The sequence below is a fragment of the Micropterus dolomieu genome, linkage group LG17, assembly GCF_021292245.1.
Source record: "Micropterus dolomieu isolate WLL.071019.BEF.003 ecotype Adirondacks linkage group LG17, ASM2129224v1, whole genome shotgun sequence".
NCBI classification, from domain to species: domain Eukaryota; kingdom Metazoa; phylum Chordata; class Actinopteri; order Centrarchiformes; family Centrarchidae; genus Micropterus; species Micropterus dolomieu.
This window is the reverse complement of record NC_060166.1, coordinates 15233782-15249311: the sequence shown is the minus strand read 5'-3', so window position 1 is coordinate 15249311 and position 15530 is coordinate 15233782. Positions and strand designations below refer to the sequence as shown.

The 15530-nt window shown below is 40.4% G+C and overlaps 3 protein-coding genes across 3 annotated transcripts in view; 1 reads left to right on the top strand and 2 right to left on the bottom strand.

Annotated features, from left to right (window-relative positions):
• Positions 1-4927, bottom strand: part of sgcg (sarcoglycan, gamma) — a 16983-nt gene extending 12056 nt beyond the window's left edge. The window contains exons 1-3 of the mRNA XM_046074647.1: positions 4792-4927; positions 4117-4255; positions 3699-3943 (exon numbers count right to left, since the gene is read on the bottom strand). The gene's annotated coding sequence lies outside the window, so the exon portion shown is untranslated. The remainder of the gene's footprint in view (positions 1-3698; positions 3944-4116; positions 4256-4791) is intronic.
• A 5170-nt stretch (positions 4928-10097) lies between these two features.
• rps25 (ribosomal protein S25) lies at positions 10098-12954 on the bottom strand. Its single transcript, XM_046074753.1, has 5 exons — positions 12888-12954; positions 12198-12287; positions 11887-12070; positions 10251-10358; positions 10098-10165 (listed from the first exon to the last, which is right to left on the bottom strand). The coding sequence occupies exons 1-4, from the start codon at positions 12888-12890 to the stop codon at positions 10255-10257; spliced, it is 381 nt and encodes a 126-aa protein (XP_045930709.1). The 5' UTR covers positions 12891-12954; the 3' UTR covers positions 10098-10165; positions 10251-10254.
• Positions 12955-13087: 133 nt separating this feature from the next.
• trappc4 (trafficking protein particle complex subunit 4) lies at positions 13088-15198 on the top strand. Its single transcript, XM_046074752.1, has 5 exons — positions 13088-13369; positions 13667-13841; positions 14443-14546; positions 14693-14819; positions 14937-15198. The coding sequence occupies exons 1-5, from the start codon at positions 13195-13197 to the stop codon at positions 15013-15015; spliced, it is 660 nt and encodes a 219-aa protein (XP_045930708.1). The 5' UTR covers positions 13088-13194; the 3' UTR covers positions 15016-15198.
• Positions 15199-15530: the final 332 nt, after the last annotated feature.

Sequence of the window (15530 nt, the reverse complement as noted above, 5' to 3'; positions counted from 1 at the left end):
ACACACACACACACACACACATATTATATATATATATATATATATATATATATACATACACACACACACACACACACACACACACACACACACACACACACACACATACATACATACACACACATATACACACACACACACACACACACACACATAACCGGTGAGAGTGAGCCAAAACAATAACATTGTAGGCCAGAACAACAAAAAATTATTATCGGAAAGCTGCTAAAAATCTGCCTACAACTGAGGGGAACTGCAAAGATGGGCTACAATTTCCTGTGTTTGTCACTAAAGACGACCTCTTTCGCGCTTTTTTAATATACGAATATTTAATATAATTGCAGCTTTAAGTTTGTCCGTAAAGTCTGCAGTGACTAGTAACATACACTCTAGTAACATACATTTGCACTTATGCGGTTTTACACCAACTTTTCTTTTCATTTTTTCCCTTTCTGGGTCTTTGTAGGAGAACCATTTCAGAAAATTGTGGCCATCTACATTATTACCATGAATGCAGGTTTTAAGAAGTTTGGAGAAAGTAATCAGACATCAATATCTTGAATCCATACAATATTGTGATATATAAAAGATGGTAAACAACAGATCATTATGGGTTTGATCTGAGGTGGATTTCTGCTCTGAATCTGAATCCACTCTGTTCAGTTGGAAGTTTAGCTGTTTAACATACACACTGCCAAACTGCACCACCATACAATGCCTTGTTCACACAGCGCACAGTATATTATTCATGAGCCCAGAACTCGTGCACAGACGCAGTGGATATCTGGCCAACGGAAAACTTGATGGAATTTCCAGCAGTTTTTAAAAAAAAGGCAAAAGGAGAATGCCACTTATTATAGAGCAAAGGCTGTACTTCCTGGCTACACAGCAGCAAGCTATCAATGACACTAGCCAAGGAGATGAATGTCAGCATATTTTAAACACTCCAATTCATTTCACAACAATTTTCCGTATTCGGTTCACGTGAGAACAGACGGAGCTCCAACTGCAGGACTGCAGAACCTGCGAGCGAGGCCCCCAGTCAGCACATTTGGACCATCTGACACAGTGACAAGAGGTACCCTCAGGGACAGATTCCTCAACGACACGGGGAGTGTGTGTTTGAGCACAGTGGAGCCAAGGACCGCACAGCCTCACGGGGCTGTGGAGAAAGGAGTCGTGTCACTTTCTATTGAATAACCTGAATTAATAACCAGACACAGACTGCAGAGAAATCTGCTTTAGCAGAGGACAAGGCCTGAAGAAAATGCTGTCGGTTGTAGATTATTCAGAGTCAATAAAACACCCATAACAGGCAGAAACAAAGACATACTGCAGCTTTCTCCAAGCAACAAACTGCTCCAAATTGTCATCAATACCTTACAGCTGCCACATCTCAACTTTATGGGAAAGTTTATCTGATGTATCTAGGTTGTCTCAGCAGTGTTGTCTGAAGCTGACAGGGCTCAGACTGCAGTAGCCAGGCTCATTTACATATGGGACAGATGTTGCGCCTTACTGCCACAGTAAAGGCGTTTTCCATCATGTTAAAGGAGCCACTTTTCAAACCAAAAAGTAATTCTTCCTTGACATTAACAGATGTTCCGCTGGGCACGTCATCCCACTGTGACTCCATGTGGAGATGAAGATATAAGCAGAAAAGGGCTGACAGTCTACAGTGACATACTGTATGAACAAATTCAGTTATGTTTATGTAAATAATGAAGAAAATATCGTTTTGCCCTCACAGCTAGGAGTGATGAATATAAGCAAACGTGCTCACTGCGGGGGTCTGAGCTCTCTGAGGTCCAGGAGGAGATGTTTCAGAGGGACGATAATAAAGGCCTATAGTCTGTGTGGCTCATTTCTTGCTGTTTGCAGTAAACACAGGGAGGGGATGTGTTGGCATAAAAGGCTGAGAGTATTTCTGTGACAAAAGCCGCCTCTCTGCAGGACATGTCACATGGCCTGCAAGCCCAGCTGCGATAAATAGCCCTTATTTCACAACCAAACAAATGAATGTTGCCTGAAAAGGAGGTAAAAATGACTTTGTGCAATTTCTAGAGAGAGCGAAGGTTGATATGGAGTAAGTAATGTGAAATGCTAGTTTTTTATTTCTCGCTTCATTTACATTTATTAATAGTACTTGTGAGATTGAGTCATAATGACATATTTAATCTCAGCAACACAGTAGAGCAATAACAACTTTAAGTGAGAGTGTATGCTCATTCAGTATGTATGTTCATGGATGAAGTTGGGTTTTATCAAACAAAGACAAATCAGTATCAGTTAAATTGACCGATTCCTACCTATTAACAACGACAGATCATTTGTGTGTTAACATGTTGATCAGCCCACTCTGCACTTTGGGCAAATGAGCGGTGAAGATGAAAGAGCTCTGGAATTGTTCATTATGATGTTAATGAGTTTGATCTAACCCAGTCTAATTATGTTAAATGAAGGCATTAAGAGGCCTCCGAACTAGCAGCAGTGGTAGGAGGAAGCAGCTTTGAGGCTCAATCTTTAAAGGCGTCTTCCAGCTCCATTTTCAGTGTTACCACCAGCCCTTCAGCCACAGCCTGATCCTTCCATAGCAACCCAAATAAACACTCCCCGAACAGTCTCATGTGCCAGGAATGCTCAACTTATTGGGCTTTATGATCAGAAATACAATCTGACCTTACAGGCTTAGAGAGAAAATAGGTTTTATCAGGTCCATGCCTTTACTTTTAAGCTTCCTGGTGATGGAAAACGTGTTTTAAATTAGATTATCTAAAACTTTAAGAGTTTACAAGTATCTATCCCATACCTCAGGAGAGACAACTAAACCTGAAGTTTCTAAAGCATTACAGAACTTTAACAAAGTCCCCTGCTCCCAAAGATGAAGAGTCCTTGGTTCAGCACTGTTATCAGGGCTATTTATCCTTCGGCACCCGGTCAAATAACCTTAAACAAGTGATGCTCTTCACCTGTCTGTCTCTCTCACTCTGACCTCTGGATGAGAGTGAAGGCTGGGCTGAACTAAAATCCACAGGGTCCAGCTGTAATTGAGAATCCAGGCTTCCTCTGACCTGACCAAACGCCAAAAGTTTCAGTGAGTTAGGAAAGCTCACATTGTTTAGCTGGAGGACGTTCGCAGAGGAATTGTCAGGGGAGCTCGGTGCGTGGAGCGATCGAAAGCTGACGCACAGGGCTGTAGTTTCTGCCTGTCTATCTGTCTGTGTAGTAAGTGGCCAGCGTCATGTCTCCACTCTGCTGTGATGCCTCAACTTCTAAAAATAGGACACAGCATAGTGAACTATATTTTTTTTAAAGCAGCACATGACGTACACACTAACACACACACTACATAGGTCTAACTAATGGAAAATGATAAGACACTGGAGTAATGCTCATAAGACACAAAACATTAGTGAGGTGCTCTTTCACAAAGTTATTTTTGTAGTCCAATATTGCTGGCCATGTATGGTAAAACTGCAGACAGCTGGCAACCAGAAAACATGTTTTCCAAATGCCAAACTGCTTCTGGAAGGACTACAAAGTAATCACAGCACAACAGGGGTCACAAAGGAAGAAAACATTTTAAGAAATTGTACATTAGGTCAAAGGTTGACATTATAAAACACTTGAATGTGACCTTAAGAGGAAGTTGTGAAATAAATAAATACTATTTGTGAAAGAAAAGGCAGTCTACTCACCGTTGTGTGTTGAGGCACAGAAGTCCTCCTTCCTACGCTGCAGTAAGCAGAGATTGAGCTGGTAGGAGCAGCTTGAGAAGCAGCCGCGCTTGAGCTCCTCACACGTCTGTCAGCTACTCAACAGCTGCGTGCCATAAATCCAGCTCTGGAAGCGCTCTGACTGATCACCGCGAGACGGCGCTCCCACCCGCCCGCATACCCATTCTGACTCTCTCCCTCTGACTCGCTGTGCCTTTTTAGCCTTCCTGCAGACATTTGAATATCATCAGCGTGTACAAGAGAGAGACAGAAACAGAGAGAGGAAGAGGAGGAGGTGGAGGGAGGAGAATTAAACATCAGTGGAGAGGTTCAATCTCTCTCTCACACACACACAGAGAAATATCCATAATGAACAGAGGCAGTTGTTTGTCATGCATACCAGTGAGTCACTTTCACTGCCCAACCCAAGGCTCCATGCAGTCCAGTCTAATTTGAGACTTCGGTCATGGTTCTCAACATAAAGTTAAGCTGGTCTTTCAGATAGCCCTGCTGGGTGACAGTCTGCAGTAGGGGCGGACCTTGAAGAGGGCAGTTAGTAAGTCAGAGGGACAAGCAGCGAATTAATAGACAGGATTGGGGGGGGGGGGGGGGGGGGGGGGGGGGGGGGTGAAGGTTGCAGTTGTTGAAATGGAAATTGGAAAATTTCAGAACTTAATGTGTCCTTTAGGTAAACAAACACCAATAACTCAAGGTCATCCTTCAATACAAGGACAATATACACGATTCATGCTGTTAGTAAGTCTTAACGTACTCCTGACTCTCCTCATTTTGTCGTTCAACAACAAAGATGTATGAACTCATTTTATTATAAAACATTTACATAAATTGTTATATTATATGATTATATTAGAAAGTGGCTTTGTGAGATTTTTAGACCAGCAGCTATTCAGAAGACGGCAACCTCACCGGGGGAGGCTGCCTGAAACACCCGTTGATGATGACTTAATTGACATTGCTGGTGACACTAGGTTAAAGAGTCCAGAAGCCACAAATTACACACTGGAAAAGAAATACTGAAATGACAAATTAAAGGTACAAGGTAAATGTCTGTCACCTCTGTGTGTCCAGGAATATACAAAACTGAATGAAAGGAGAATTATTATTATTATGACTTCTTTTTTTTTGATGGACTTTGAAGGTTTTTTTGTTTTTTTACATTTCTTCCATTTTTTAACATTTAGTAATGCCTTTTTTTCGCAGCAGACATTTTGACTTGTCACAGCAGGAAAAGCAAAGGTGAAACGAGTTTTGGTTACAATAGTTCCTTTCCATCAAGTGTCCCAGTGAGCTACGACAGGGAGCCAGCATGCACAAGACCTTGAAACTCGCTCGCGTTAATGGAATGCAGTCTTCATTAACATTATCAATTGCACCTGTGCTTTTTCTTGCTATGACATGCCAAAATGTCTGCTGTGAAAAAGGACTATTTTTACATGTCATACATAGTAGGAAAAGCACATGTGGAATTGATAAAAATAAACGGCATTCCATTAATGTGAGAAAGTTTCACGGTCCTGGTATTTTACATGCTGGCTCCCTGTCGTGGCTTACCTGGAATTCAGACATCATTAATATTATTAGTTAAACCTGTGTTTTTCTTACTGATTTGGATGTACAAACTCTCTGTTCTTGCTGGACTTAATGACTATGCGCCACAGCTCTTTGTGTCATTTAAAAAAAAAATCTCTCTACCTTTGTTTAACATTATGAAATATTATAAATAATTTTAACGGCTCTGCCTCAGGGTAACCCACACAGGTGATTTTAATTATTGTGCCTGATTAGACCGCTTCTTGGGATTGTGTAGGTGTGCACACACTGAGCTTGATTAGGTCTCCCTGAATCTACTGTGAGGTTTGCTGCAGCTGCAGAACATATTACACCTTAAAAGTAGTCACATTACACTTCCTCACTACAGTATCTGTCCATCAACTGAAGCCCATACAACAGACAAATGCAGGAAGGTGTGTCAGTGGTTCACCTTCGCAGATTTGCACCATATCCACACTGTACATGAAGAAGTTATTATTCCTGCTCTGTCAGTGGCCTTGGTTTGTACAACATCGCACAACAAACTGCAGCATCTATCTCACACACTGTTTACAGTTTGTGATGCTCCGCTCAACATTTATTTATTACCCTCTATGGAATTGTGACATAACATCTTAGGGTGGGACAAAGGTCAATGTGACCAGCATAGATCCACCCACCTTCAACCTGTGCAGAAGACAAGTAAATAACTGAAAACACGAGTGTAGGTACATAGTGGCTTTAAAAACGTGATGTATTTGTACACAACTATCTAAATGCACAAATATTTAGAAGTATCAAACATGATTACAAGAACTGATTGCATTACCCAAAATTATAGGAATGTGAGTTCCATAGGATGGGTTTTCTGAGCAACACAGACACCATTGTCCAAGTGTTAAAGAGATCAGAAATTGCTGTCTATTACATGAGTGAGAATTGTTTATGCTTGTCTCTACATGCAAGGCTTATATGACAAGAACACAGCAATGTGTATTTACAAGTTAACCAGCACTATACAAGACCTTTAATTTCTAATAAAGTGAAGAACAAATGCTTGTGTATAGTTAATTAACCACTCACAAGTTAATACTTGGCCTTTATACACCACAGGCACTTAGATGCAGAACAAGTACCAAACCCCAGACAACAGACAGACTAATAAAAGAATTCAGTTTGGCTGATGGAGATGAGGAAAAGCGCACCCAATATTCCAACGCATGGCAGTTGCTCTGTTAAAAAGCCCCTCACTCGTGGCTTTGTAACAGTGAGAAGTCACCTCCGCAGTCTTTGTGTTCTCACAGGCTGATGCTGGAGGAGCTGATAGGTGCTGCATCTGTCAGTGACACGCATCCTGCAGTGTGTTTTGCTGTTGCTGCTCGAGGTAATGCTGTGCAGTGACAAAGGGACGCCTGACAGCATCCATCACGAGGCTCCTGTGTCTTTCATGCCCAGAGCAGACATCTGACAGTGGAGATAGCTTCATTTCGTGTCATTTCTCATCAATATCTCATAACCTTTCACTGCCCATAGCTTTTAATAGACAAGTAGAAGACGTCTCTTGCACCGAGTTAGAAACGATCCATCTTACACTGAAAACAAGATCAGTTGAGTCTGGATGTCCCCTTGAATTTATTGGATGACAACACTAGGTACATGGTGTAGGTGCAGAACCGAGGCCTTTCATCAGCAAGGATGCAGACAAGTAATTGAACTCAACATGCGCAGTAAATGAGGTGTGAATGCATGCAGTAGCACAAGTCAGAGCAATCATCCCAAGTGTGCTGTTTTAAACAGAATAACGCCTGGAAAGCGTTGGATGTCTGTCGGCTGTATGTTAGATTGGGTTCATGAACCCACCCACACAATGTGAAAGTGCATTTTCAAAATACCCCAAACCAATCAGCTTTTCATTTTCAGGGTTCCCACCCATCTAGACAAAACAAAGGCAGGCTGCTTTGTTGAAGTACAAAAGTGAAAGCCTTAATAATGACTAGATGAATAAAACAAGATCACATTTCATTTAGCTGCAATAATAAAGCTACCTTTTTGAGGTGGATAGTAACAAATTACATTCACTCCATTAGTATTCAAGTGACCCTTTTGAGTAAATTGTATTTGTCAGGGTAGTTTTAATGCTTTTCTTACTTATATATATATATATATATATATATTTGAGAAAAATCATTACTTTTATGTTTTTAAGTTACATTTGGATACATTCATTGTGCAACCTTTATTAATTTCTTTGCTATGCTATGATCTGTTAAAAGGTAGGTGCCTTTGTTATTCTGCCACAGTCGCACATCCACATGACTCTGGCCAGAGCAGAAAAATAGCTGAAGCTACAGGATGGTAGTATGGCTTTCAAATAGTGCTAGCAGCTCATATTTACAGATGAAAAATTTAGTGCATAGTGCAGCGGGCTCCTGTTGTGAAGTCAGTACATCAGTGCTGACACTAAGCGGACGGAGAGCAGTGTCTCTTATGTTAATGTTAATATGTTTAATAATAAATAGCTACACACGTTATGCTTCACTACTCCTGCTTTCTGTCATGATGTAAATATTCAAGCTAACAGTGTAGGAGCTGTGTGCATTTAACTACTCATGTTCAGTGGTGTAGCCTGATGAAGAGAGACCAAATGTTTCAACCACAGATGATCTTCCTCAGGAAAAAGTGAAGAAGTGAACATACCTGCATTAAATAGGCAATAAATGATGAAACAGCATTTTTATTAAATTATAATTTGATATAGGAGACTAGACAGAATGTATATTTTTTAAACAATCTTTACTTATTGGCGTACTTAACAGACTATTATATTAATTTAGTATTTTGTAATCACACTTGAGAGCTACAGACTGGGATTGTCCTGGTGTAAATGTGGCAGGTTATCTAATCAGATGATGATGACTTCGCTTCTTTACCTTTACCTGAGAAAGACCATCAGTAGCTGAAATAATTCCAGTCACATCCACATCAAATAAAAGACTTGGGGAAAAAGACCCATTTTTGGTTTCTTTATTTTATTTAATTTTTAATTTTTAAATTACTCATTACTAAAGTAATTTTTTCAGTAAATACTTTTGTACTCTAACTATTAACTATTTATTTTAATGTCCTCTTTTACTTGAGTAGCCTACTTTTTTGCAAATTAATAGTACTTTTACTTGAGTACAGTCTTACTCTACCCCCCTCTGACCTTTATTTTAGGAGGAATGCATTCCCCTTCTTTTGAACTGCATTTGCCCACAGCACGTTTTGTGTCATATCACTGTCAGATCCAAGGAGCGCCACTTCTCTTGCTTTTATTATGGCATGTTTTGCAACTTCGTTTTCATTAGGACAATTTCAAGACCATTATTGTACACTGGGGGACATTTGTTCCAGACCATGAACCATATTTATTTCCTTTACTTACTGTATACCCAACATACAGCTTATTTCAGGTGCGAGGAGGCAAGAAATCTGTGATTATGGGGAGTATGTGCACAACTTCACACAGATCAGTTCAGTCTTTGTATGCGTTCACACCAGCCTCGTTTAGTCCAGTTGAACCCAACACTGGAGCGTTTGGGCCCTTGGTGTAGTTCATTTGGATAGGTACCAACATGGGACTTGAACTCTGGTCCACCCTGAAGGGGTGGTGTCATCATTTCTGGTGTCAAACCAAAGGAAGCTGCTACTGTATGTGTCATTTAAAATAGTACTTGTGTATTATTCTTGTACAATTTAATTTATTATTTATAATATATATCAATACATGTTATTACCCAGTAGGTTTTCACTGTTTACCTATTTGCCTTGGTGTATGGTTCATACAATAAACACATTAAGATGAAATAAAAAGACAGTGCTGTTACAGTCAGAACAGAAGGTGGGCTGTACATCTGTCAAATTGTAACACAAGTGTCCTAAGGCGAGCTCAGGGAGGACAGAAACCTCCCATGGAGCACAAGGGCAAACGCTCGTTTGATCTTGATTTTCAGTATGAATATAGAGAATGGAAAAAAATAAAAAATTACAATCAAAATATGAAAGACATTCACTGACAATATTTAATATAGAATAGGCTAAATTATATGAATATTTTGATACGGTCAGCACGTTTTGATAAATTCAACTTTTTTTAATGTAGCAGTTAGGGATATATACATTGATTCAGTCAACGAGATAAATATGGATTCTGTAAATATAAGCCGCTTTTATGATTAGTCTTTACTAGACAAATGCAAATCATGGTATGATTTGAACACCATCTGATGCAGAGTTCTTCCTGGAAATGCCTACATTTTATTTAATACCCAGTCTTCAGGGTCATTCATATGCATGATCCTCTAAATGCTGATTACGCTCCAGACCATCACCAACCTGAAGGTGCTCCTTGATGTAAGATATTCATCTTTTTACCCGTTGATTGTATGACCAATAATCAAATATTCCCACTACATGGTATTTGCATACAATTTCCGGACCATGAGTTTTTGTGCAAGTGCAATCCGGACCAGTTGGAAAATTTAAACAATGCACCAGCCTCAGGCCATTCAGGAACCAGACTTTTAGGTATGAACCCCCACTTAGAGCGTGTGTGTGTGGATCTACAAAACTATTGTGCCACCTGCTTTTACTAGTGCCATCACTCACTTATAAACACTCTCAGCCTTAATAGCCATGGTCTGTTTGATGCCGATTAACTCTGGACCTAAAAACTAAGTTCATTTTGATGTTATGAATAAAGTGCCCCCCCACATACCTGGTTATAGAAATTGCCAGATAGCAGGTAAACCAGTTAACTGACACGACCACTAAACAAATACACAGCTGAGATTTTGTCATTACAATTTTTTATTCACCTTTTATTACAAACAGCCCATTAAGGAAGCAAACAGGAGAACCTGAAAGACAAAAAGGATGTGGGTCAGTGGATGCAGCTAAAAACAAGATAAGATGCATGATGTTGTACAGTTTCTGCCGTCGTACCCGATTATGCTTTCTCTGCTGCTGCTGCCGCCGCCTCCTCATCGCCACCCTTGGTGTTACGTGTGTAAATCAGCTGCGCTCTGTGTTTGGACACCAGTTTAATCATACCTGGAAGACAAAACAGGACCATGTCCTCCGTAAGCATATCGTCATCCACACATTGTTCACCTAACATGTACTGCAACTCATTTAACCTGGGGATGTACACCACACAATTTCAAATGTCACAGTGAAAGAGTCAAACTGGCTGAATGTCACAGTTTACAGGTCCATCTTCGGTGCCATTTGGATATTTTTATTGTAAGAGAATTAAGTGTAAACACCGGCAACATACGTGTTTCGGGTATGCAATTATGTAATCATTGCAACACAAATCTCACTATAACTACAACCTTTAGAAATTATAGCAAAATTCATTCCTGCAGTTTATCAAATAAAGGTTAGCACCCGTAACCTGCAGATGATGCGCCACATGTGGGACAACAGGTTTAATTTATCGTAAAAAAGCTGCAGTCAGTGAAAACTTGCTTTGCATAGATGAATGCAGTTTTTAGTTCATTTGTTATGGTGACACAAAGCAGGCAATGGGCTTGTGAATGCCCACAAGACAATGTCACTGTGTGTGATGTGTAACCGCATATATTTTCCATTCCTACTTCACCGCATTTTTAACACGATTAATCTAAGACAGACAGCAGTTCTTGTTACACGTGACAGATTTCATATATAAAGCGACTGAAACAAGCATCACATCTGGTGGGATGCAAGGAAGTACTACATTTAGACAGCATTCACTGTTGAACCCTTTGCTTTCATCAAGCAATTTGTACTTGAATTTTTTTCTTTTTTTTTTTAAATGAGGACAGCCTATAAAAGAAACGACAAACACAATGTGTACCTATGCTCAGTGATACTTGCTGCATATTAACCATGCAAATCGCTGTAATTTAGGAACAACTGATGAATCTGCAACAAAAATACTACGACATGGATATGTAGTGTGTAAGCATTTATAAATGGTAGATGCAGCCGAAACAGCAGTGCTGATGACTGTGGGACATATTGATGGGATGAGCTTAATGTTGCATCACAATGTTGTGGATGTCAGAATATGTTATTGATGCTGTTTTCTAGCGTCAGTACCGTCTCCACTCCTAATAAAAAGTACATGTTTACAGGCAGATGAGATTACTCAAAACACTTAATTCAGAGCTCCAACTTCCCCTGGATCCACTTTTTCAGAAAGATATCTATTGTGAACACTCAATCTCCTTATTGTTCTGCTCCTTTGACCAAAAATCAGCTATTCACCAATATAACTGTTGGAACACAAACTAAGCAGATCCTGTCCAGACTACCCGGACACAATCTGAGACTTAAGCAGCAAATATCTAATATATTAGCAGTGCATTAAAGTCTAGATATGTGCAAATATTTTGGTAATTTAAGAGAACCTAACACTTTATTATTCAACAGATGAGAAGGGGTTGTTAAGGTCCTTTCTCTAATTAACTATCCTGACTATCTCCTAATGTGTTAAATTCAAACTCAAATACATTTGATTTGGATGCAGGTACTGCTTCTGGTCCAGTGAACACCATTTGCGGCTATGGATAAAAAAAAAAAAAAATTTCACCTTTGGAAAGCAGTTCCTGGAGGGCGTTCCTTGCCAGAGAGCCACGGATCTTCAGCCTCTCCGACACAACAGCGGGGGTGATGAGCTTGTAGTTGGGAACTTCCTTGTACAGCTTTTCGTAGGTAGCCTTGTCGAAAAGGACCAAGTTGTTGAGCTTATCCCTCACTTTTCCCTTGGACCACTTCTGCTCAGAATGGGAGAGAAAGGTTTCAGTGATGAGGAAAGCTCTACATTGCACCTGGTCACCAATTATTCAGCAACCACATCACATGTGAGGGACCAACTCTGGATGATTATTAATCACTGCATACCTTCTTCTTGGCTTTGCCTCCAGACTTGTTAACTGGGTCCTTGTCCTTCTTGGACTTCCCAGTATCCTTCTTCTTGTCTTGCTTGGGAGGCTGAAACCAGAACAAGGCAACACTTAATCCTCCACGCTGTATCACACTCAGACTGGGACGGCATGTGGGAGATGTCAGCACATGCTTCAATGCCCGTGTATTACGATCCTTCTGCACTAAAGGTATTCTATTAAAAAAACTGCGGGGTCGGTGGAAACACCCAGCAGCCTGAGGTTAACTCTGCTGGACGGCATGGGATGGCCTTGTCGGCGTCTTTGACAGCGTTTCTAGCACAACTATTAGCATAGCTGGTTATTCTCATTGTTACAATAAACTAACATTGTAATCGCTATCAGTGTCGCATCTTGTGTATAATTATCATTTATACGGAATTACTAGTGACAACTTTGCTCGGTTCATTTTCTGTAACCGCTGTAAATCATGAAAGCATGGTGGGTTTAGCAGACTAGCTAGCTAACTAGCCAGCTGCTAAATGAGTAACATTTAACTGTTATCTGCTTCATCCACACACTCTTATAGCAGCATAATAAAGCACGTTACTGCCGCCAGATCATCCGAACAATTACAACTCGAGATATGTCACAGAAAGATGAAGCATTTTTAGTTTGTTTCGACAAAACGTGTAATAACTATCCTCACCATGTTTCCTCGTCAAGATGTCGGAGCGAAAGGAAGTTCACCCGTGCAAGAGCCCCTTAGACAACCCGTATATGCGGAAATGGAAGAGGGCATTATGGGAAATTGAGTACTCCTGTGTTTTATAGTTTTAATTCACTTTTATAATTCTTATTGGCTTACAAAACTGCTGCATAACATGCACAGCGGTAGATTGAGAGTAATACTAAGTTAAAAACGATATAAAGAAGCTGGTTTAGATTTGTTCCTCTTTTTGACACTCTGAGGACACGTGACACGTTTGTCAGCCGGGCAGGAGGACGTTGCAAAGATGGTGATCTACAGTGTATATGTTGTGAACAAGGCTGGAGGTTTAGTTTACCAATACGACAATTATGTCCCGAGAGCGGAGGCCGAGAAAACGTTTAGCTATCCTTTAGATTTAGTGCTGAAGCACCACGATGAAAAAGTCATCGTGTCGTTTGGACAGCGGGACGGAATCAGAGGTAACGTTTTAGAGCAGATCGTTAGCTCATTTTACTAGCTAACCTAGCTAGCTGGGGGCGTTACACACCTAAAAGACCTAAACAAAACAGACGAAAGCTAATGTAGTAATGCTGTGTTCTAGCTAAACTGTTCCTACTCTGCAGTGTGTCTGAATAACAGTTATTATTTAAAGTGGACTTGTGACGCTACAAAAAAATCTCATAGGATGTTCTGTGGTGTAAGTATTTGACCATCTAGGCTGCATGGCTTTAAACTGTATTTTCTGAAACTTAAGTGCGTGTGTTGTCGTTCTCCAGTGGGCCACGCAGTGCTGTCCATCAATGGAGCTGATGTGATTGGCAAGAACACAGCAGAAGGAAAGGACATCCTTGAATACTTAAAGGATGCCTCAAACTACCCAGTGTCTATCCGCTTTGGACGGGCTCGCCTGAGCTCCAACGAGAAGCTGATGCTGGCTTCTATGTTTCACTCGTAAGTCATATCCATGTTTAATACATTTCTGGCAAGCATTCAGCCTACTGAACTGTCACTGAGCCAAATTCAGCACTCTGGTTTCTCTTTGTAATTCTGACTTTTTACCTTTTTGTGTGGAAACACTGGGAACCCGCTTAGTAAATGTATACATTCTTATTTCCTGCTGTCAGGAGCAATATCCTGTAAAGAAAGGCAATGGCAGAGAGCTCTGAGTCTGATGTGTTCCTTACAAGTGACACATCAATCCATCTTTTTCTACCCTTATACCCAAACGCAGGGTATGTGCCAAGACTGAGTAAACCTCCATTACCAGTGCTCTGGAACTGATTACGATCACTCTTGTATGTGTACAGTAGAGAGGCTGTAACTACTCCTGAATTCATATGTATGTAAGTGGAGTCGTTCATACACCAGCACTTCACATGTGCTTGGCTCCTTGTTTAAAACAAGGCCTACAGTAAAGGCCTACTATTTATTGTGATGCATTAGCCTCATGTGGATCAGTCATGTATGGCTGATACTGGATCCGCTCATTAAAGTTAGTTTTGGCACCAATCAGCCTCTAGCAGTAAATTGCCCGTTTTGCCTTTTTCCCCAGGTTGTTTGCTATAGGTTCACAGCTGTCCCCTGAAGTTGGCAGTTCAGGGATTGAGATGCTAGAAACGGACGTCTTCAAACTCCACTGCTTCCAGACACTTACAGGTTAGTGGTATGAACGGGTGTTAATGTAGGTGAAACAAAGACCTGCGACCTGTAGGTGAAATATGTGACCTACTTATTGTATGTTTATAGAAGTGATTTTAAACTGACGTCTTTCTCACTGGCTTGTTCCAACTCTGTTCTTTCAGGGATAAAGTTCATTGTGCTGGCGGACCCTCGTCAATCTGGTATTGATGCGCTATTGAGGAAGATTTATGAGATATACTCAGATTTTGCCCTCAAAAATCCGTTCTACTCTCTAGAAATGCCAATCAGGTAACAGAAAGAATCAAGAAGATGTTGCCTTCCACGCTGATGTTTTTTTGTATATCTGACACCCACACATCCAATTATTTGTGTCCTCTGACTTAACTCTAAACGTTTAATTTTCAGGTGTGAACTCTTTGATCAGAATCTCAAGGGTGCACTGGAGATCGCAGAGAAGGCTGGCAACTTTGGAGCTGGATCGTGAACCAGAGAAGACTAGACTGAACGTTCTATAATTTCTAACCACAACGGATTCACTGCCTTCATATGCCTGTGGTTAAAGTTGAGTTTTTCTTTTTCCTGGTTGGTATCAGACTGGCAATTAACATATTGTAAATACATCATGTTTTGTAAATACTTGAAGATTAAATAACATACTGTATGTAAACATTTCATATCATGTTTTTTTTCACATATATGTAGAATATGAAGAAAAGGATTACACCTTGCCAAGTTACTATAAAACAATGTACCAAATCATGCTTCTACTCTAGACTTATAGGAGTATCACTTTAAGGGCCAGGTTATGCTAGAAAAGAACTAGTCTGTACGACATATTGTCCAACTGTGTTGGAAATCAAAAAATGTTTTTAGCTGTTCCGAGTGGATACAGTCAAAATCGACCGTTATAGACAGTGGATGCATGATAATGTTTAAATATGGGGATAACACTGTCCACACAGCTGAGCAGTCACAGCGTGAAGTGGATGGGAATGTCTG

Bases quoted from the DNA above. Each gene is read 5' to 3' on its own strand.
- trappc4 (XM_046074752.1), top strand. From the start codon at position 13,195: ATGGTGATCTACAGTGTATATGTTGTGAACAAGGCTGGAGGTTTAGTT. The intron at 14,547-14,692 runs GTTAGTGGTATG...CTGTTCTTTCAG, and splicing joins CTGCTTCCAGACACTTACAG to GGATAAAGTTCATTGTGCTG. The intron at 14,820-14,936 runs GTAACAGAAAGA...TTTAATTTTCAG, and splicing joins TCTCTAGAAATGCCAATCAG to GTGTGAACTCTTTGATCAGA.
- rps25 (XM_046074753.1), bottom strand. The intron at 12,071-12,197 runs GTATGCAGTGAT...CATTCTGAGCAG, and splicing joins GAGGCAAAGCCAAGAAGAAG to AAGTGGTCCAAGGGAAAAGT. The intron at 10,359-11,886 runs GTGAAATTTTTT...TTTGTCTTCCAG, and splicing joins CCAGGAACTGCTTTCCAAAG to GTATGATTAAACTGGTGTCC.